The 23,590-nt window shown below is 39.5% G+C and overlaps 2 protein-coding genes across 4 annotated transcripts in view; both read left to right on the top strand.

Moving 5' to 3' along the window:
• Positions 1 to 42: 42 nt before the first annotated feature.
• On the top strand, positions 43 to 21,677 carry LOC118423292 (cullin-5-like). 2 transcript variants are annotated; one of them, XM_035831392.1, is made up of 20 exons: positions 43 to 82; positions 2,020 to 2,129; positions 3,865 to 3,964; positions 4,516 to 4,698; positions 5,305 to 5,446; positions 6,288 to 6,433; positions 7,088 to 7,168; positions 7,906 to 7,947; positions 10,371 to 10,464; positions 11,110 to 11,240; positions 12,376 to 12,483; positions 12,930 to 12,994; positions 13,247 to 13,376; positions 13,837 to 13,968; positions 14,448 to 14,574; positions 15,492 to 15,664; positions 17,069 to 17,230; positions 17,816 to 17,934; positions 18,630 to 18,753; positions 19,344 to 21,677. In XM_035831392.1, the coding sequence occupies exons 1-20, from the start codon at positions 62 to 64 to the stop codon at positions 19,536 to 19,538; spliced, it is 2,385 nt and encodes a 794-aa protein (XP_035687285.1). In that variant the 5' UTR covers positions 43 to 61; the 3' UTR covers positions 19,539 to 21,677. The 2 variants fall into 2 exon arrangements, with proteins under 2 accessions (XP_035687285.1, XP_035687286.1); XM_035831393.1 differs by lacking the exon at positions 7,906 to 7,947.
• Positions 21,678 to 23,163: 1,486 nt separating this feature from the next.
• The window catches only part of LOC118423326 (tyrosine-protein phosphatase Lar-like), a 28,184-nt gene continuing 27,757 nt past the window's right edge, over positions 23,164 to 23,590 (top strand). For both annotated transcript variants that reach the window (XM_035831449.1, XM_035831450.1), the window contains exon 1: positions 23,164 to 23,319. The gene's annotated coding sequence lies outside the window, so the exon portion shown is untranslated. The remainder of the gene's footprint in view (positions 23,320 to 23,590) is intronic.

Genomic DNA, 23,590 nt, shown 5'->3' on the forward strand with positions numbered 1-23,590 from the left:
AGAATTTTTAAAATACTGAAATCTCGCAAATTGCGAGAATGGACGAGACCACAAATTCAAGATGGCGGCGCCAATGTTGAAGGTAAATTTAGCACAGCTCAAATATTTCTGACATTTTTGTCGACTCGCCCTCTTATTTCTCTCTAGATTTTGTCCACTTAACAGCCACAATTTGCAAGATAACTTAGTGTTTCAGATGTTGTCTGTGTAGCTTTCTCTGACGGCGAACGATTGTTGTTTTATTAGTGAAAGTATCAAGAGGGTGCCGCATATGCTGTGATTTTTTGAGTGCTTTTTTTTCTGGCACTTCATTTTATGTCTGACGCAGGTGCCAGTGTGATATGATATGATATGATATAATATTAGATAATATTATGTACTTCATAGCCAGTGGCATGTTTCTAAACTATGACAAAGTGTTTAAATCGTGTCAATTTGAAAGAAAATATCTAACACAAAGAAAAGTAACTGAAAATTACCATGCCATGCCATGTATGACACAACTTGCTTGCAAGTATGGATTTATGTCGTGATAAAAACAATCAAATCTTCTCCCACGCAAATAAAGTTTCACTTTTCTATCATGTTCACGTTTAATAACCTATGATGGCAATATTGTCAATTTCTTTATGTATTATGATAGTTACTACATTTTCATAAAGATGTTTCCTTTGGAAAATTGCATTTATAAATTGTCACAAGACCAAAACCAAACAAATGTGCCCTCTTTTCCCCGTGTTTTTGCGAAAAGTAGACCGAAAATATAAACAAATATCTTAAGAGAAAAAAAGGGTATACTATTGTAACTTGCCCAAACAAGGGAATAGCCACTGAACCTTAACAAATTGTGTGTTCTACTTCTACACTGGCTATGTGCCAAGTATGAGCTTATGTGTAAACTGTTTGTAGCAGGAGATTGGCAAGCCTTACGTACGCTGTAAAGTAAACACACTGTGACTCACAGAATTGTTTACTGTAACAAGAAAAGAGGAAGAAATTCCTGACCCATGCATGCGCATAGCATTCAAACCTTCTGGGAGTTTACAAAGATGAAGTTGTGGATGGATTTTGAAGAAAAATGAACAATTTGTTTGGAAAAGGAATTAACAGGTACAATACGATTTTTTAAAAGAATGTCAAATGTTTACTGTCTCAATTTTGTTTACAACTCTACATGGACCTGTAACATGTTACATCTTCAAATTTTTCATATTTAAAAAAAAATTGCTCTGTCACCTCTCTCTATACTTCAAAATAATAACACTGCAAATATGTTCAACAACAGAAAATCCCCATACCCCTTCTTCTGTGAAATTAAGATTCCTCAAAAGAATTGAATTACTATTTTACTACATGAATTTTTTTAGGGACTTAATCTTGTGGTTGAAAGGAAAGTTGAGTTTTTAAAGATAATCTTATAGTCATAGTTAATGCAATTTGGAAATGTATGTGCAAGGTGTCAACATCATGGTAGGGCATTGTCACTTTCTCAGCGGAACACCTCCCTTGACCTGCTACATAGTCTCAACCACCAAAAAGAAACCACCACTAACATATAAAGATTTACGGTATACATGTCTCCTTCTGTCCTAAGATAAAAATTCAAAACAAAACTTAGAAGTGTAGAAATGTGATGGACATATATCCACTCTCTCATTGGTTGAACTGCTAATTATGATTGACAGCCAGGATCAGTCTGCTGCTTAAAAGTAAAACAGCCATTAACTGATTAAGGCTCCTTTTCCAGTGGATGGCAATCCGTGTACGACTATTGAGTGTACGACTATGACTGTTTATTTCACATTTGGAATATGCAACAGAAGACAACAGAGTACACAAATTGTAAAAATATTCATTCTTTAGGAAATTGTTCGAGAGAAATTTCACAGCATTACTAATTTAGTAGAAAGGCACTCACAGACAAAGCCCACCGCCCCTGTGGCGTCACCAAAAAGTCTATTTATGAAAATAAAACAGGCTAGGCAACTTTTGTGTAACATCTCATTGTTGTGTTTTCAGGATAAAGGTAGCCTGCAGTTTGAAGACAAGTGGGACAGCATGCGGCCCACTGTCCTGAAGCTGTTACGGCAGGAACCAGTCACCAGGGCTGAGTGGCAGGACCTGTTCTGGTACAGCATTCACTTAACCTTTGTTATCCTAGGGCCAAATTAGTGTATGGACCACCCTTAGAACATGAAAGGTTACCTGGTTTGGTGCTAGTTGTCCTGAAGCTGTTATGTCAGGAACCGGTCACCAGGGCTGAGTGGTAGGACCTGTTCTGGTACAGCATTCACTTAACCTTTGTTATCCTAAGGCCAAGTTAGCTAGTGTATGGACCATCCTTAGAATATTAAATGTCAACAGTAATTTCAAGAGAGAAACTTGCAGGTTAGTCACCATTGCTGAGTGGCAGGACCTGTCCTGGTATAGAAATCTGTTTAACCTTCATTTTTCCAAGGCCAAGTTTGTGTATGGACCACCCTTGTTAAACTTAAAGGTTAACACTTAACAGTAGTTTTCAAGCCGTTGTGTCAGGACTCAGGAATCAGTCAGGCCTAGCCTGTTAGTCTTATGCAGGGTTCTCCCCAGAGAGTGGAATAAGGGAGGCCCTCCACTATACTCTCAGCCAGCTCCACTATACTATTTTTCAAATTTAGTGTGTTTCTTCCCTATTTTCTTTGTTAGTTTTGCTAGAATTAATGACAATTCACAGATTTTTCTGCCAAGTGGCATCACTTTTCCAGTCAGCATTGTCTGCAAAAACTTGTGAATGAGGAATGATCAAAACAATAGTCCTTTTGACACTTCACAACAAAGGAATCACAACAGTATATTATACTTGTAGTATTTGACACCCTCTGTCATTGCAAAATGAACCCATTTTCATGAAAGCGCAGCACGTTGGTGCGGGTTATTTTTGCCAGCCCCTCCACTATACTAAAAAATTCTGGGGAGAACCCTGCTTATGGTACTAGTACAACAACCACTCAACCACCTTTGTTATCCTAAGCCAAGTTAGTGTATTGGCTACCGGTAACCTTACAAATTAAAAGGTAAATCATGCCCGTAGCCAGGATTTTGGTTGGGGGGGTTCTTTTTAGTATTTGTGGGACCATCGAGCGCCGCAGGCGCGAGACTCAGGGGCTGCCTAGGGGGGTCCGGGGGCATGCACCCCCGGGAAAAATTGAAATCTTAACCCTCTGAAACGCCATTTCCTGCATTTTGACGGGAAAAACCCCGACATATTTTCACCATGTCCGATACCAAAGGCGGGAGGCGTTGCAATGGTGGTCCGGGGAAATTTTGAAATCTGGACCCTATGAAAAGCCATTTCCTGCACTTTCTGGGGGCAAATTTTGCTGATAGACTCACTAGGATTGAATGAAATGTCTATTGGTGAATAATGCAAATCTGTCATGCCTTTGAAAAAAATCTTGGACATGAAAAAGGGGACCTTTGAGCATGAAAAAGTGGACCTTTGTGCGTGAAAAAGCGGACCTTTGAGCATGTGGGGGGGTTCTTCCGAACCCCCCGAACCCCCCCTGGCTACGGGCATGTAAATGGGTTGGTAACAGTTGTTTTGAAGCTGTAAACGGTTAATTAGTCTTACACCCTGGTAATCTTTAGTTATATTACCTTTATGTAGCACATTGACTGTAAGATCTGGAAGAAGGTCTGTATTTTTTGCCTATTGATGCATATGGTCATGTACTACTATTATTTTATACTATTTTACCCTTTAACGAATGTCTTGAACTAGAAGCCAGAAGAGTACAATTATGAGTCATGAATTCAAATTAAAGGGGAAATTTCACAATAACAGCTACTGTGTTTACCAGCTCCCATGTTTGTTTGTATGTACAGGGATGTTCACTCGGTGTGTCTGTGGGATGATAAGGGACCAGGAAAGGTTCACAAGGCCCTACAGGATGACATCCTGGAGTTCATCAAACAAGCGCAGCAGGTGGGTGTGGCATGGGGCGTGGCATGGATGGGGATACCATGGAAAACGCTTAAAGGGTATTCAGCCCGGGCCAGCAGAAACACTATAATCAGTTTGTTTCACATAGCCTAGTTTACTGCCTATAGGTATCACACATTAGTTTTGTATGGTAAGTAGAAACTGCTTGGTGATATTGTGTTTGGTTCTTTAATGTGCTGGAGACGTGGCTATCCTTCAACATGGGAGTTCCATAAACGTCCATTTATCCAGTCCTATCGGATGGAGACATTGTTAGCTTCGATAATAAGAGGAAAATTCACAGATCTAGTCTAAATGTCTGCATTTTTGTCTGGGAAAATATGAATATTAATTTTTTTTGGCAATTGCCATGTTTTTCCATGATGGTTAGATGTGCAATGTTTTCAGAATTGCATTGTGGCTAAACTAGACCTTCTCTATTCAAACTATGATATCAACACAGAACATGTTTATAATTCTTTTACTTTTAGAAATGTATATTCGGAAGCTTCTTCCTCGCTTCATAACTTGAATCTTTTCTTCTCCCTTTCCAGCGAACTTTGACCCATCAGGACGACACGGCTTTACTGAAAGCGTACATCGCAGAGTGGCGGAAGTTCTTCACGCAGTGTTCATACCTGCCCAAGCCGTTCGGCCAGCTAGAGACGTCCCTCGCTGGCAAGACGGTCAGCAGTGTGCAGAAAAAGAACAGTCCGGAGGACAGCATTGTTAGGAAGGTCTGTAAAGGAACCGAGTTATTGTTTTTTCTTAGAGTTTAATGTACTTACTACTGTAAATTTTGAAACTTTTGTTGTTTTTTGAGCAAACTCTCCAACGCAAAGTCATGGTGCCATGTAGATATCTTAGCTTTTGATTATTAAACTGCAACTTAAAAGTATTGCAGAAATCTCATTCTACCACAAAATAAAACCTCTGCAAAGGTTGAAAATTTGCAGTTTATTGACTCTTACTTCTGATATGCATTTTGTATAGGTTGTGATGAGGACAGCCATTTTGTTGACCTCTGACCACCCTGGAGAAAAGTGTCATAATCTGATGATTTTTTTCATTTATGTGTGTGGGTACATTTAGTCATTCAAATGTCATGTTGTGTGTACTACAGTGTAGGGTGGTGCCCATCTCCATTTCCACAGCCCTTGGGCCACACAGTTGTTCAACCACTGCAGAAAGGCCCAATCCACTATTAAACTGTTTAATAATCTGTCGTAGAATATTGAATGTCTGTTGAAAAACACAGAAAGACTTAGTCAAGATGCTCACTTTTAGTTGTAGTGTTTACTGATAAATAGTTGTTGACACTAAAATGTTGTTGTTTACCACAGCTGATGTTGGACAGCTGGAATCAGAGCATCTTCTCCAACATCAAACAGCGTCTCCAGGACAGCGCCATGAAGCTGGTGCACTCTGAGAGGATGGGGGAGGCCTTTGACTCACAACTGGTCATCGGGGTTAGGGAATCATATGGTAGGTAAAATAAAGTGAAAATGAAACGGTGCTATCCGTTTGGCCTAAAAATCGGACAGGAAACGGTTTCCATTTTGCATTCACAATGCAAATTTGCAAACTGTTTCAGCACTTAAAGTGTTACAATGTTGGGCCCAAAATTACATCGTTTGGAAGTTTGGAACATTGCATTGTTTTCAGGCAACCCAAGAACTAAAATGTATCTCTAAAATTAAAAAAGAACTAAAATTACACAACAATTTTGAAAAAGCCAGAGTGTTGCTCTATTCAGAATATTGTTTTGTTTTGCCGTAAAGTATACTGATTTCCATATTTTTGAGATGTAAAATATATGCCAGAGTTTTGATTTAAAAGAAAGTTACTTTGAGGGGTTGTGGACCAAGTACTATCACTGCAAAATATTCAAGCCAAAGCAATTTTTGAACTCCTCCTGCCTCCATTGTTTGATCCGTACAGACATTTGTACTTACAGGGCTCGAAATACCACCTGCATATGCACATTAGTGCAGGTAAAATGGAGCTGTGCAGGTATTTCTGGTGTCTACCTGCACCTATCCTGCACTGGTCCATGTACTGGGTTTTATACATAAATGCCCTATGATGTCGGTGTATGTGGATTGTTATTAGCTGCATTGACTGTCACCACCTATTAAGTATAAAAGAAAAAATAGCAATGGTTCCTCAACAATTTTAGTATGATCCATATTTCCTAAATTCAGAGTGGTGTAGGTAAAATTTGTCTGGTGCAGGTAATTTTCAAGGTTACCTGCACCAGTGCAGATATTCAGAAAAAAGTATTTCATGCCCTGACTTAACTTCCTTTGATTTCCTGTGTTTACAGTCAACCTATGTTCAGATCCTGAGGACAAGTTAAAGATATACAAGGAAAATTTCGAGGCTGCGTACATAGAAGCAACGGAAGCCTTCTACAAGGCACAGGCACCCCAATACCTGGCAGACAACGGGGTCCAGAACTACATGAAATATGTAAGGACTCTTTGATTCACAGTTCAAATGAGGTAGAAAAGTAACGTGTAGTCGGGTGACACTTTTCACTTTTTTACGTACGCATTTCACTTCCAGCAATGAAATTCTTTTATTCCTAGTTATCTTTTTCCTTCTAGCCAATGACCGATGCCATGACTGAAAAGTAACAAACACAGGATTGTAGCCAGTGCCCGTCCTAAAGGACGGAATTTTTCAGCTAGGGACGGAAAAAGATTTTGCCCATTCACTCTGTGACGGACAAAAATCCATATGTATCATACAAATAAAACTGTCTCCCTTGTATAATTTTTCACCAAGACAGATGCAGTTGAACAGATCCGTCTACTAGCAAAATTTACACCTCAAAATGCAGGAAATAGCACTTTTAGAGTGTCTAGATTTCAGAATGCCCCAACCCCCCCTACGAACCTTGCGCCTGGGCGTGACGTCTGGTGCCTGGGGCGTTCAATAGCATTCTAAATCGAGGGGACTGAAAATGATGTCACTGTTGAACAAATGTTTCTTGCCCAATATCAGGAAAGTGGGGTTGGACATGCGCTTGCCCAACCTGCATGCACTTCCACTTGCCTGGGACAATCAGGCTAGTGGGCTTGTCCAACCCTGGTAATACTACTATATATTTGTGTTCTTTAGGCTGATATGAAACTAAAGGAGGAAGAACAGCGGGCCATGAGATACCTGGAAACTAGGAAGGGCTGTGACTCTGTGCAAAAGGTATTCAAATATTTATGTGATCTTATATAATAGGGTTTGAGGTCAGGTAAGGTTGGAAAAGAAACTGCTTTTGTATGCAACTTGATAATTCTCCTAACAACTTTTTTAAATCAATTTTTTCTTATGGTAGGTGACACTATTAGTTTTGTGAATGTTGAAAGAATGAGGTAAAATTCACCATTACAAATTTTGCCTTTGTTTATTTTATGTGTGTTAAGTAATTAATTACTTCATATAAAAATGCACAATAACAGTTACTATAACAGAGCTTGAAAATTATCCTTGAATGGAAAATCTGTAATATGGTCTAAATTGATAGCTGCACGCTACCCTACAAATGTATTTTACTAAGCTAAGAATGTGCAAAGTCATTGTAAAGTAGTTGTTCATCAGATAGACTTGTGTATTGTAAACATGCATAATGTGCAATCATGTAACATCCCATGTGCCTTTTTCCTCACTCACCCTTTTGCTTCATTTATGTTCATGCTAATATCTTAACAATTTATAACCCAACCTGTTTCTCCCTTCCTTCCCACACCCCCACCAGCCTTGCAACATGGTACGGCCTTCCGACATACGCATTCGCTTCTCGCTACATGCCAGTCTAAATCGTTATGATAAAAACTTGGATGGAATGTTCGAAAATCCAAGCTTCTTGTCTTCTACTCTGCATGAAGTTGCTGGCTCAGTGCATTAAATCAGAGCTTTTTCAGTTGCATGGTTTTATATTTCAGAAAAGCCTCCATATAGGACAGATAGCAAGCCAGCAGTTTCAGGTTAGTTCTGTAGGAGCCAACTCGGCTTGAACAGGGGATCCGTAAGGTCTTCCGCAAGTAGACGCACGTAGCTAACACGTTTTTGTTTTTTTTCATCATGCCCCTAATCGCGAACTCACCACGACATAACGCATCGTAGAAATCTGTCCAAAATTGTAATCTAACATTGTATGAAGCGTATCGTACGTCACTTTTCTGCAAAAAATTAAGGACTGCTCCTGCAAAGGGATAATGTCAATTTGTCATGTAAAAGGGAAAAGCTTATTGTGCATCAGCGTTCCCGCCAGGCATACGTCTTTACGTCTTTGGACGCATTTTTTTCTGGAAAGACGCACTCGGCTCAGCTGAATGCGTCCATAAAAAAATATGAAAGAAAGGCTGACCTGTACCACCAGTGTACAAAATGTATCTGGAATCTTTTTAAAAATCTGTCTTTATACGAAGGAATCCTACCTTTACAATTTATACTTCAAATTCTTCACTTTCCGGTCATCCTAGTAGTCTGGGCATGGGGGGGAGCGCGGCACGCTTTACAACTAGCGGACCCATGTGCGACACACCCAGCCACGCGCCAGTCTGAGCTGTCCGTTGCGCAATGTAATTTTTTGTAGTCCGTGAAATACGTCTGACAGTCAGCATTCTTTAACACTCGAAGAAATCTTATGCAGATTTTATATTCTGATATTAACATGATACTTACTTGTCCTCAGTTTCACGTATTTGTTAAAGATTTGTGGGTAATACTAGTATTGAACAAGCAAACTGCTCTGCGCGAGTGCTGCACATCTCAACAAAAGTTCTCACACTGTGGGCAGTTGATTGGCAGTCGGTATCTTTGACAACAGGCCGCTAGCGCCAAGCAGTCTAGATTGGCCACCAGGTCCAAATCCAATCATCTTAATAACCAATCAGCGTTTGATAAATGTAATGTTGCACTCTGTTATTGGTCACCGGAAAAAAACAAAAGTTACCGAGTATTAGCGCACGTGACGTTGGTAGCCGCCCGTGTCGTCTGGCAACTTGAGTTTCTTCCCTAGCTGCTAACAAAAAACGGTGCGCGGTAAATAAGTGAAGAATCCAAAACTATACACTTTATTTCTTATTTACAAAATTTCTTTTATTTCAAAAAGACAAAATTTGCGGCAGAAAAGGGGCCGCAATATTGTTGTCAAGCGTCGATCGAGTCGGCTGTGCACTCCGTGGCACATGTCACGGCACGCCCCCCTCCCCAGACGGACCGTCGATCGCAGCGCCGTCTTTCTGGCTACTGCTTCAAGGTTACACCGGCAATGATCACTGCCAAAGTGGCAGCAGATCGTCCTCCTCGAGTAATGTATAACGTTCTTGATCTATTTAAAAAGAAATCCAGCCAAAGATTTCACGCCGAAAACGGGGTTACCTGAGGTCGCAGGAACAAACGCACGCTCGTGGAAAATGACGGCAAGGCCTTGTAAAACCCCACCGATTCAAAAATTTGACTAAAATCATCGGGCAAAATAGAAAAAAGACACAAAGTGTGATGGCGCCATTATTTTATCGTCTCGGAAAAATTTTTGATGCGGGAGGGCGCAACATCGATCGCACGAGGTAACGTTAGACATTTTTTTTTTCAATGACGGAAAATAATTGGCAGAATTTTTTTCACGGGCTGACGGACAGGCTAGGCCGCTAGAGCCCTGTTTCGAAGCATCAAAAATCCAAAATTTTCATATAGATATGTCTGGACAAATAATACCCGGGCCAGATCACGGAAGGCTGATTCCCTGTGCTTACAGTTGTTTTTAATATAACGTATTTTGATGAAGAGGGTGGTCGTCGATAACTGAAAATGGGAGTAAAAGAGGCAACCGACATCCAATCTCAAGTGCATGATTATCCTCTCAAATTGCAGGAAATTGTGTTCTAGAGGGTTTGAAAATCCAAATTTTCCCGGGGGAGCATGCCCCCGGACCCCCCTAGAATGCGAGCGCCTGCGGCGCTCGTCTCGCGCCTCCGGCGCTCATTACGCCCCTCCCAAATATTTGGACGCATACTTTCAAAAACCTGGCGGGAACGCTGTTGTGCATGGAAACATATATTCAGCATGTCAAAAACAACACCTAGCACTTTTGTTGCAAACTGCAGGCAAACTGGGCTTATCACAAGAAAGAAAACGGTGGACATTTTTTCCCTGGAAATGTTACTTTTTCTGAAGCATAATAACACTGGCCCTTGGTATTCCCAATTGTATTAATGAATTGGAGTAAAAATTGTATTTAGAAATTGAAGTAAAATATATTATGTTAGAGAAATATTTGTTTGAAAGCGGCATTTTTATAAGTAGCTTTGAAGGAGTAGTTGAATCATTTTTGCATCTAAGTGACCTATGAAGTTGTAGATTGCTGACAAATGTTAATGTTTTATTGTGTTTTCTCTCCCCACAGCTTACAGAATGCTGTGTTCACGTACTAGTAACTGCCTTCAAAGAGACCATCCTTGCTGAGTGCTCTGTTATGATCAAGAGAAATGAAACAGACAGTAAGTCCAAAAACTGTCAGAAAAGTATTGTACTGTAAATCTTAAAACTTTTGCATTGTTGTTTTGTTCATTGTTTTCACAACAAGTTCTCACCACATTGCAAACATGTGCGTTACAGTCTTGCATTTCATTACTAGGGTTTTTCCAACCTCAAATTTAAAACTGTGTATGCCTACATGAACTTGAATAATACTTAAATACAGTACTGCAAATGCAGAAATGTTCGCGGTGGTTTTATGTTCGCGGTTTTCGCGGTGGCCAATTCACTGTGAACTTAAATCCACCGCGAACATTTATCCATTATATTATTTGGCTACAGTCTATAATACCACCGCGAAAAGTCCATTTTTCCGCTACCGTGAAATTAAATCCCCGCGAACTTAAATGTATATAATTGATTCGATTGCAAGCTATTTTTAACAAGATGCAAATTTCTTTTAGCCCCAACTGGTAACACTCAACAAGACAATCAAATCATTGCTAATTTTTTATTAATGAATTTTTAAGTCATGAAAAAGTCTGATCCGACAAGTTGGTACCAGTATGCAGTAACCGTTGATATTTAAAGTTTTAGATTTCAACTGTTGGAAATGTTGACCAATCAGAATGGTTTATCAGATGATGAACTTTGACCTGCCTGTGCAGAGCTGCTGCTAATGTTCCAGCTGTTAGACCGGGTGCCAGACGGCATCAACCCCATGCTGAGGGACCTGGAGGAGCACATCAAGAACCAGGGCCTGGCTGACATGGTGGCTGCTGCGGAGACTATCACTTCTGTGAGTACTGAGCAGTTACCACTAATAGAAATCTGCATAGGCGATAATGTAAAAGTTAGCAAGTTCAGGGTGTCATAATCTCATCCGTGAACATTCCAGGTCATAAGAACTCACCCCACACAGCAGCCCGCTATCTCAAGTGTCCAAAAGTCTAATTTTTAAACTTTCTGACCAGCGCAAGATATCCCATCGGTCAAAACTGCCGCCATCTTGCTTTTTCATGACGTCATTTTAGGGACTGACTACTTCAAATTAGGGGTCAGCACAGACTGAAAAGATGGACCAAAACCTTTTTTTTTTGCAGAATCTGAACATCTGCAACCTACACTGCCTCACCAATATAATGTTTCTTACATTTTCCTGTTACAAGTCGAAAATAGGCTAAAATACTGTATGGACTCATTTTGGGCCTTCTGCGCCTGCGTCAATTAGGGTCATTGCCCTACTAGTTGGGCAAGGTGGTCTTGTGGTTCATGGGTTGTCAGGGTTCAAAATTTATTTTGGGGATAGGTGCCCTGGTTCACCCAACTTACAAGATGTCTTAAATTTATTAACCGACAAAAGTATTTGAGTGCAACGGTGCACCCACAGAAAAAAAAAAAGGGTGCACAGAACCAATTTTGGGTGCACCAGGGTGCACATGCACCCAGTACTTTGAGCCCTGGTTGTTGACACAGAATCTAAAGGTACTGGGTTTGAATCCCTTGCAGACACCAATGTCGTGCCCTTAGAAAATGTACACATGTACTTTCCACCTATTTCCTAGACTCTGGCATAAATAGATACCTAGCTTTGTCTAGCTAGGCATATCCCTGAGATGGGACTTACGCAAGATGCCCTATGTTATAATTAGAGGAGAGCCACACCACGAGCATGTTAAGTAACCCGCAACATGTATAAAGAAGAACAGGGATCCTTCCTGGTGTGAGTGGATCAAACCTTACAGTCTAGCCTCTGGGTTGACATCCTGAAAATTGGACGGTCCCCTGTTAGGTTAATCCTGTCACAAATGTGAACAAATCTTTAAAAAAATGAACAAAAAAAATATAAATGGATTAAAAAAGTAACATTCTTTTGGAGAAATCTTTTAAAAAATAAAGATTTTGTCTTGAGAATTTTCTTCCTTTTTTTTCAGGATTCTGAGAAGTATGTTGAACAGCTGCTGTCCCTGTTTAACATCTTTAGTATGCTAGTCAAGAAAGCCTTCAGTGATGACCCCAGATTTCTCACCTCTAGGGACAAGGTAAGCAGACTACATTTAACAGTAAAGAAACAGTTACTGCAGTAATATGTTCTCCATTTCGTGATTACTGTAAGTTGCAGTTGTAAGTTTCAAGTGTGTCTTTTTAATTTCCTTGTTTAGAATATGGTTAGAGTTGTTTATGCTGTGAAAATGCTTGTTTATCTTTATGTATCTGTAGATAATTCTAGATTAAAGTGTAGTAGGAAGTAGCATTTGACAGTACATACTGAATGCAAAGTGTACACTTTACATGTACTGTATGATAGAAATCCTGCTTGCAGTTGAGAGCGTATTTGTATTTGTGTGTATTATATATTGTGCATAAATATATGTGAGTCTCTCAAAAAGTGTTGCCAAAAACTATATGAAGTTCATATTTTTAGACGAGTATTGTGAATGTTATTCCAATGAAACAGCTGTTGATCTTTTGACTATTTTTTTTCCAGGCCTACAAGCATGTAGTGAATGATACAACTGTATTTAGGTTAGAGCTTCCCTCTAAACAAAAAGGGTGAGTACAAATGTAGTTGTTACTGAACATACATGTAACTGATAAGTCAACTGCCAGACATTTTGAAATTATGGAACATTCAAATGTTGCAGTTAGCCTGCATTCAACTTACACTCTTAGTTCACTCTCCTGATCTGTTAAGAGAGAATTGATAGTCATTTGCTTAGATTAGAATACTAGTTTGATTTGCTCTGCAAGCTTAAACTTTATAAGATACTGAAATGGCAACTTGGTGTTTTGACCCCAACACAGTGTAGCAAAGACGCAGCCAGAATCCAAATGTCCAGAGCTGTTAGCCAACTACTGCGACATGCTGCTGAGAAAGACTCCTCTGAGCAAGAAACTCACATCCGACGAAATAGACGCAAGACTTAAAGATGTGGTAAGTATGTTACTGGTAACAAAGTGTGATCATCTCTCAAAGTTTGGGCTAAATTGTTGAAAAAAAGTCGTCTGTGATACAAGTTATCAAGGAATTTTATCCCTGATGTTTCAGTGTTTAGGAAACAATACCTGCAGTATTCCTGTAAATTGCTTGGTGGTGTATACTTGAGTGGACTCTAAAGTATATCCTTGCTTGGACAATAGGTTTATAATGTACCTAGTAGTGCAATATTCCTGAGAATCACTAGGTGGTGCACACATATAAAAGAAAACCATGATGGAACCACACCACAGGGTATCCCCCCCCAAAAAAATCAACCATCAGTTCAGAAGTCTTGATTACCACTATGATATGATTATGATTCTGTAATTAAGATGATTTTAATTTTTTGTTTTTGTTTAGATGGTTACAGGTTTGACTGTACATGTACATGTATTTTTGTTTGTTTATTTGTTAGTTACTAGTGCTGAAGTACGTACAGAACAAGGATGTGTTTATGAGGTACCACAAGGCCCACCTGACCCGTAGGCTCATCCTAGACAGCTCTGCCGACAGTGAGAAGGAAGAAAACATGGTGGAGTGGCTCAGGGTGAGACTCATTTGCATATCTCCATGGCAACTGAGTGTGGCTACATTCTAAGTCCTGTATAATATTGTTTTTTTTTGCTCCAGGACTTGATGTCGTTTTTTTTTACAAACATCAGAATTTTTACACAACTTTATTGCATGTAGAATATGTATTAAAAAACGGTTCTGCATCATACAATTTTTTGCAACAATACAGCTTTATGAGTTGCACAGTGACTGTTTTGAACAATTGTTGTACACACGTGTAGTGCAGTGATTTTTGAAGGCTACATAATTTTTATGATCCAAAGTCATAGGTATAATGTTTCTATATTATATTTTTGCAACCCACAGAAAAAGAAAACAAACATTTTCAGATCTATGAAAATATCATCTCTTTCTCATCTTAGAACAAGGAACAAAATTTTGCTTTCACATATTTTTTTGGCAATGCCACAGGGGCTAGCCCAATAATTCTTCTTTTTTTTTTACATTCTACAGGAAGTAGGCATGCCAGCAGACTATGTCAACAAACTAGCCAGGATGTTCCAGGACATCAAAGTCAGTGAAGACCTCAACAGTCAGTTTAAGGAAGCTATCCGGGACAAGGGGCACGGGTCTATAGCAGGTATGTGGGACAATACATGGGAAACTTCTTTTGGTGATGGTTCAGGGGTGAAGCCAATATGATCTTTAGAAAAGAGAACTCTTCAGGTTTAATTTTTTTGGAAAACATTAAGGGAAGTGATTCAAAGTGAATGCTTTTAAGTTTGCAGGGATTTAATTTCGTGGCACCGGGAAAATGAGTGTTCACAGTGGTTTTCAGTTCGCGGTAGCACTATGCACTGTGGTCACATACTGTAAAAGAAAAATGTTGCGGCGGTTTTGAGTACGCAATGAAGCGGCCTCGCAAAAACTGCAAAGAACCACAGCGAACATTTCTGAATTTACAGTATTTCCTCTGAGTATCAAGGTTTGGTTTTCTTGTGTATGCATAATCAATGATCTACAGTGAAACAATTTGAGAAACTCACAGAGGCGTGAGATCTTCAAATTCTTGTCAGTCATATTATTGTTGTTGTTTGCTTCCACATCTGATTGTGTAAATATCAAGGTACTAAACGAGCCTGGGCGCGTAGTTCGGAGTGGGTGTTTGTGTCGCTCCCCATGGACATAGAATTGTTTTAAGCCCAATTTTAAACTGCCTCCAAATTATGTCCCCACAAAAATTTATTATTGTACAGTAAGCTATTTGACTCCACAAGATGATTTAAAGTAAGATATTTAGAGAATTTTTACTATTATCAGAGATGTTTTTGTTGTTGTTACTTTCCACAGATTGTGTAAATATCAAGGTGCTGAACGCGGGTGCCTGGGCACGTAGGTCGGAGCGTGTGTTCTTTACGCCTCTCTTCACATTTTTGTCTCCTTTGCCTCCACAGATTGTGTAAATATCAAGGTACTGAACGCGGGTGTCTGGGCACGTAGTTCAGAACGTGTGTTCTTTACGCTTCTCTTTACATTTTCGTCTTCTTGCTTCCACAGATTGTGTAAATATCAAGGTACTGAACGCGGGTGCCTGGGCACGTAGTTCGGAGCGAGTGTTCGTGTCCCTGCCCATGGAGCTGGAAGACTACATCCCTGAGGTGGAGGAGTACTACAGGAAGACTCACAGCGGCAGGAAACTGCAGTGGCATCATCTCATGTCTAATGGCATTGTGGGTAAACTTTACTCTGGTGTATGGTTGTTGTAGGGCTGTCTCCAGGACCCAGCCTTCCATCCTGGGACGGAAAACTGCTTCTTGGAGCGGAATTTTTTTTTACCCCATCCCTTCCAAAAAAATCCTCAACCAATAGTATGAACATGTTGACAATGTATAATTTTTTCATCAGCTTAAGATGACCTATTGAACAAGGAAAATCAACATTGTAGGACCAGATTAGATTGAAAGCTGGAGACAGCCCTGTCTCATTGTTAACTGAACAGTCAGGTTTAGTCTCAGTTTCAGGTGTGGACAAAAAATTCATCCCGTACATTAAGAATGATTTGAACTTCGTTGTCATAAGATTGATGAAAATATACTTTAGTGAGCTTGAAACAACAGTTAACTTGAGCTCCCAAACAATAGGCGGGACAGACAAAAATTCAGGCTGGTGACAGTGTGTACAATGTAGTACGAATTTGAAACCTTTGTTTTTTTGCCAGACATCTTTTATCAAACAGACAGCATGCATGTACCATAACTCTTTCCACATCACTGTGTGGAATTGAAAAATAGACCCATAATGCAACTAACAGTGGCATGAGTTCTGAAACAGATACATCAGGGTTAGACAAGTTTTCAAAAATTCACTTGTCCAATCGGGCAAGTAAAAAAAACTTTACTTGCCTGAACCAAATTTTCACTTGCCTGAAATTTAAATTACATTTTTCTATGTATTTTCACTTTCATAAATTTTCACTTTTGTTATTGGCTGTCTTTTCCTGTGTTGACCAATGCTTGATGCAATGAGAGTAAAAGGTAACAAATATTTGGTGCACTTGACTTCAAAATTTTAATGACTTTCACATGCACTGATCAGACAGCATTCAAATTACAATGTCCTGCTAACCATACTAGTGAGACACAACAGAAACAGTTTGGACTGCCTGGTTCACTTCAGAAGATATTTACTGAAAATTACTGGTCACTGAGAATAAAGTACACATATTTTTTCTGAGTCAGACTCAGGGGTGAGGCACTGAATGCAAATCTCGTAATTCATCTAATGCATGCATAATGAGCTGCATATGGCGGCCTTTGTTTACCTCACTGACGGGGGAGTTTTTGAGTTTTGATGTGGCCCTATCATCCAAAATCGATGTTTCTACTGGCTTAAAAATGATATGGTCAATAAAGGCAGGCATTCAGCCCCATGTGCTGTCACACTCAGTGATAATTTGAGTGGTTCACATCTGGAAATTCTTACTTGCCCGTCGGGCAAGTGGGGAAGCACTTCTGCTTGCCCGAACAGCACTTTTACTTGTCTGGGACAATCGGGCTAATGGACTTGTGTACATGTACCACTGTTGTCCTCTGCAGCAATCATGATTTTCACTTACTTTGATCTTGTATCCTCAGATAACCTTCAAAAACAAAGTAGGACAGTACGACCTTGAGGTCACGACCTTTCAGATGGCGGTCCTGTTCTCCTGGAACCAGAGGCCCCTAGAGAGAATACCGCTGGAAAACCTGAGGTTAGCCACGGAGCTTCCCGATACAGAGCTTAGGAGAACTCTATGGGTGAGTGTTGTTGCTGCTGCTATTTTACAAAGTATTCCTTTGTACTTTAATGTAGTATAGCCTAAGTAACGTATAAGAAGTAGTTTGCTCCTATGTTCGTTTCAGCAGCTCGACTGGGGACTGTATATTTAAACGTTTTGGTGATGACGTCTTGTAATGAACGAATTAAAGAATGGGTCCTACAGCAATCGAACAGGCATTCCAACATGGAAACAGACAGAGGGCGTTTTGGGTGTCGAAACACCTGTTCGAAAGAGCACTTCGACCCATTACTTAATCCGTTCATGTTTAGCAACCAATCAGCACCCTTGTCCAAACTTTGGACGATTCCAGGTGACTGTTAGGGATGTCAAGGTTCCCAGACAGAATAGCAGAGAAGCGATTGTGTGAAGCGTACAATAAAAGTCACGGCAAGAAGTGACTGTTGTAGAGAATTACTATCCTAATTGTACCCAGGCTATATATAGTAACTGCACCAAATGTTACATTTAGAAAAAAAAGTATTTTGAGCCCTGCTATGCCTAATGTATTTTTTGCTCAATGCTTAATACTTACAGTCTTAACTGTTCTCATTGTTTGTTCCAGTCTTTAGTGGCCTTCCCTAAGATTAAGAGACAGGTCCTGGTGTATGAACCTGAAGCTCAGTCACCTAAAGACTTCCAGGAGGGCACAGTCTTCTGGGTCAACCAGGAGTTTGGCCTCATGTAAGTAGTACCCCCCCCCCCCACACACACACGCACACACCTTATCCCATCTACTTTACCCTTGACTGTTACCTCGAGTAGAAAATGCCCAGATTATATCATCAGGGGTTTGCACATTTTGACGCTTACTGATTCAAGAAAATAAAAAGAGCTAAGTACAGTACTATAAAGTTTAAAGTCATTTCTACCTAGTTTCTAGTTAGCCTGATTAAATCTCGCTTATAGCAGCCCGCCAAACATCCGCTGGCCCCCTAGGAGCGGCCAGTTACAGCCCTGGACAGCGGAGTTTGTGTTACACAGACTAGTTTCTAGTATACAGTCAAACTTACAGAGTTTACATGACAATAGGATTTTAAAATGCAAGTGGCCTATAGTGACTGTTATTGATGTTAAATGAAAACTACTGTAAAGGCATTTAAGTTCGCAGGGATTTAATTTTGCTGTAGCGGGACAAGGACTTTTTGCGTTGGTTTTAAGTTTGCGGTAGCACCAAGCACTGTAGTCTCTTACTGTCATGGAAAAATGTTCGCGGTGGTTTTAAATTCTCGGTGAAATGGCCACCGTGAAAACCGCGAACATAAAACTACCACAAACATTTCTGCATTTACATGTAGAGTATATAGTGTGTGATGCTAATTGTCCTTGAATACAAAATATTTGAATTGTAAGAGTTCTTTCTCCCTCCCCCATTACAGTAAAAATGGGAAACTCCAGAAGAGAGGGAAGATAAACCTGATTGGTAGACTGCAGCTGTCCACAGAGAGAACACGGGAGGAAGACAACGAAGGTATCATACAGCTCAGGATACTCAGGACACAGGTAAGGGTCACCTGTTCATGTTTAACTGTTTACTTTCACGGCCACTGCAGTCTTGTATTGTTGTTTCTTTAAGAAAAGATGTGATTTTTCAACATCAAATTTAGCTGCTTATCAGCTTTTTTCTACACTTCTCTTTCAATGCTGCAACATCAATGGTGTTCTTTTACGATGTATATTTTTATTTGTTAATATCTTTTCGTCCCTCCAAGCTTTACCTAGAACAAAAAGTTTTAGAAAATAAATGCTAGCTGTTTCCCAAACACTTATCCCCTTGTCCACATACTGTATACCTTGAAATGTTTGCCGTGATTTTTTGTGTGACATAGTACAATGCCAATACAATACTGTCGCCTTCTTCAGGATCAATACTGCTGACCAATCACTTCAGAACGTAAACTTGCAAGAGTTACAGACACGTGGATCTTATTAACACTGATCTTTCAGATTGTTTTGTGATACCTTACTGTAAGAACAAGACACTATAAGAATATGCGTTATTTCTACTGTACAACGGAAGTTTTTGGTTACGGACCTTTACAAAAACCCTGTAAAAAATTAGTAAGTTTACAGTATTTATTTTCGTTCCACAGGAAGCTATAGTGAAGATTATGAAGATGAGGAAGCGGATCTCCAACGCCCAGCTCCAGACTGAGCTAGTGGAGATTCTTAAGAACATGTTCATCCCATCTAAGAAGATGATCAAGGAACAGATTGAGTGGCTCATCGAACACAAGTACATGAGGAGAGATGAGGACAACATCAACATGTTTATTTACATGGCATAAGGCTTGGTATATGGGAAGCTGCAACACAACATATCTGGAACTGTAGACTTGAGCAAACTCCCCTCCCCTGCAACATGGACCCTCCCAAAACCACAATCTAGTATTCTTAATCTGAAGGTCGTACCATTTGGAAGAACTTTGAAGGTAGATCTCACATAAAACATAATTTTCAATATGTCCCAGTTTTCCTAGTTTCTAAGAACTTGCCAAACCAAGTGTTTTTTTTTAACATTACTTATGCTCAAGAACTTAAAAATGTCATGCCAGCTTGTGATTCAGTGTTTTTATAAAACAAACAGGCAAACATACAGTTTTTATAATGGAGGCAATTTGCAGTACAAATCTCTTCAAAATTGGTGATACGTTTCTGTACATTTGAAGTGTCCATTGTTTAAAAGTAGGAACCCGTACCAAAAAGAAGTGAATGTTTTTCTGTGTTGACCAAGCAACATAGACTTAAAACACACCATTTAATGGTGACACTAAGAGTTGCCCCCCTCCCCCATCCATAAAGTCCCTTTGTATTTATATATCAACTAGTGTATTGTGCAATGGCCTGTATTTGTTTATAAAACATATTGAGCTGTTTATTTTTTGGTTCATAATAGGCATCGCTCAAGTTCTCTTCAAAAAGGTTGGTTAAAAATTGGATAGTTTTTCACCCACTAAATATACTGATTACTGTAAATGCATCTAAGTTTGTGGGGATTTAATTTCGAGTTTTATTTTGAGTTCATGGTAGCACCATGCACTCTAGTCTCTTACTGCCACGGAAAAATGTTCGCGGCGGTTTTAAGTTTGCGGTGAAGCGGCCACCGCGAAAAGCACTAACATTAAACCACCGCTAAAGTTTCTGCATTTACAGTAGCATTTACCGTAAATTTCACAACTTTTCCGGTGGTTTTGTTTTCACAGTGACCTGTCCACTGCGAATGCTTGACTTAGTGAATATGTCTCTTTTTTTATGACTACTGTATCACAAAATTTTTTCAGCCATGAATTGAAAACTTAGTGACCCATCCCCCCCCCCTTTACCCCTAACATGAAATACTACTGTCAAACTCAAGTAAATGAATTTACAAGAAAAGATGAGGGATATGTTCCCGAGAGAGTGCCTTGCTGAAATGGTATGTACTTGTATTAAACACGAGTGACTGTTACGAGAGTTGGGTACTTGTGTTCGTACTTGTAATTGTATGTCTTACACAATGTCCTGGTATAACTAAACCTATGTGTGGTCAATGCATGTATCAATGAAAAACCTTTGGAGGAAAGAAAGGGGGTTTCTTTGTTCTATAATGTGCTGCAGTCAATGTAACACCTTGCTATCCTTGTGTAGCTATTACACTCAACTGAATTGCCCCCTCTCCAATTGGATTTTATATTGATTGGTGCATAATCATTCCAATATTCTGAATCAATTTTTTTTTTCTTAAGAATTTTTAGGCAGTATTCATATACAACATGTATGCAAAACTCACCATAAAAGTGTTATCAATAAATATTACGTGTAAATGTACAGTATAGGAATCGTAAATGGGATTGTTTGCGTAAGTTTATACATTTTGCTTTCACCAACCAAACGAATGCAAAATTCACCACGTCACATGCCATGAATGTTTGTAAATATATTGTTTATCCAAGCGAGGTTGCCAAGTTATCATGGGGAGGGGACGCGCTGCATTAGTTGTGATAGAAGCAAAGAATGTAAGCTTCACAAATGTACATTGTGTATTTGCCAAGAATTTTGTATCTGTGTTTCCCTATCCCTGCAGCAACTGGTAAGGGAAAAGAATGGTGTTCATGATAATAAACAAGATTTCCATATCTTAGAATATAAGTACCAAGCGATTAAAGAAAGCAGACCGATGGTATAGAAGCAAGAAGAGGTATATGCCACACTAGCGCTCTGTTAGCGTAGTCTTTTCTCTTGCAAGTTGTTGCAGCGGTATTATGTAATAAGAAGACATTCTATAGTGTAACAAAATTACATGGAGCAGCGCTATATATTAATGTACAATGTAGATGTGTATACATGTATGAAAATGGTTGGGAAATTATGCGCCCCTGTACATGTACGTGTGTACATTTTGGAATTGCAAAAGTTGACAAAATGATAAATAAAGGATACCAAAAATATTGTATGGTGTTTTTGTTGACTATCATGTAATGTTTACTTTTAATTTGATTGTGGTGCAGGAATATGTACATGTATTTGCTCTTGTTGGGAAGTATAAGAAACAAAAGTTACCATTATGGTAAATTAACCACTAGTATCATAATAGCAATGACAATAACTGTCATATATGAACTACAAAATTTTCATTCCTTTATTGCCACCAGTTTGAACTTAAACTGTTTATACAACAAGTAATTTAAAAGTTCGTTGAGGTCATGAAGTTAAATATAACTCCCTGTCGACTTAACCATCTTCATGGTTACATACCTGTCCTTGGTGCTGAACACGACATTTTCTAGTTCTTTACGTACTATGAAAAAGCCAACAGTTTTGTGCTATCATTTTACAGCTAAAACAACTAATTATGAAACATAACTTTCTAGACATAGCTTGTCTTTGTACCTATAACTGCAATGCACAGTGGAAATGTAACTGAAGTTGATAACGCCACCTAGCGATTCGTCTTATCGGTGCACACCCTTCTTCCGCGACAGGTTCCGATGTAGTGCGCGCCAAAAAAGTGACGAAAGGCTTCCGTGGATCTATGTTTGAGTTGAGATTTCTCATTATTTCCTGCGGAATGACATTAAACGGTTACATGGCTGAAAAGCGTGGGAAATGGTGTGTTTTTGGTGCAAATTGTGTTTTGGTCCGCGCCTTACGTCCGGGATATTCCTACGCCTGAATGTAAACAGGCCGGTGACCTAGATTGACCTCTGAAGCGCTGTGTTAAGCCAATTTGCAATGCCGCGCGTCTTTGATGATCAAAAAAACTTAAGTACTAGAATTTTCTTCATAATTGGCTGGATTACTCTTTAGACTTTCCTCTTTCTGGCAGTATCAGTCGTGCTTGCCGGAAAAATCTGCTTCAGCTGTTTTATCCAATGCGAAAATGCCCGATTTTGTGCATCATTTTTGACATGAAAATAATGTTTTTTCCCTATAGTTTTTCAAAACTAAATAAGTTGAAGGATCTAAACTCAGTTGGTCTTGTAGCTGAAGGAATATCCGCTCACCCCATAACCAGTTATTTTGCTTCAGGGTAATTCCCTGGAAGAGATGGTCGCTAGACTTGAGGGTGTGCCGCCTCCATTTGAAACCCTAAATAAACTGGGGTGTGCCCCCTTATACCTTTCAAAAGAACGTACGCCAATGGTTAGGTACTTTGACGTTACGTTTGTTGTGTGACATCGATTGTAACAGTTTTACATCCATGTGTCTGAAAATCACGAAGCGGCGTGCTTTCCAGAACAACTAACGCTACATGGTCTTCGGTTTATATTTTCATTATAACAATACAGAGAATTGCGTATGTGACGTCATAAACACAAATGCTAGCTCGTAAGAAGAAAAACAATAAATATCATGCTCTTTAGAATTGTGGGTAAAACCTTTGATTGTTGCGCAATAAAGACAGAATTTCGTCACAAAGAAAAAGTACAGTGACGCCATTTTCAGAGTCATTAGCAACCAAGCTTGCAACAACAGTGTTCCTTATTGTTTCCCGCCAAAAAGTGACAAGAAGTCGATGTCTGGTGTGTTTCTATCAACCCTCAGAATGCCGCCCGCATACTTACCATGACTTGGGTCATCCCCACACAGGTAGGAGGTTTGTGTATCTATATCTAACAGAATCCAAAATAATAAAGGAAAATCCATTTTATTCCTTTTTTTTCGACTTGATAATCAGAAAACGCAGTGCGAAATTTTTTGAAAATCAAGCCATATTGGATTAGAATGCAACTTTTCAACACACTCGAGTCCTGGGAATAGTGACTTGTGGGGGCGATTGCCCCGTACAAAGTCTGAATTGTCCAGTCGTGTCGTCTTGATTTCACAAAAGTGAAAGATACTTGGGGGCGATCGCCCTGCC

The sequence above is a fragment of the Branchiostoma floridae genome, chromosome 9 (genome assembly GCF_000003815.2).
Source record: "Branchiostoma floridae strain S238N-H82 chromosome 9, Bfl_VNyyK, whole genome shotgun sequence".
Classification (NCBI taxonomy): domain Eukaryota; kingdom Metazoa; phylum Chordata; class Leptocardii; order Amphioxiformes; family Branchiostomatidae; genus Branchiostoma; species Branchiostoma floridae.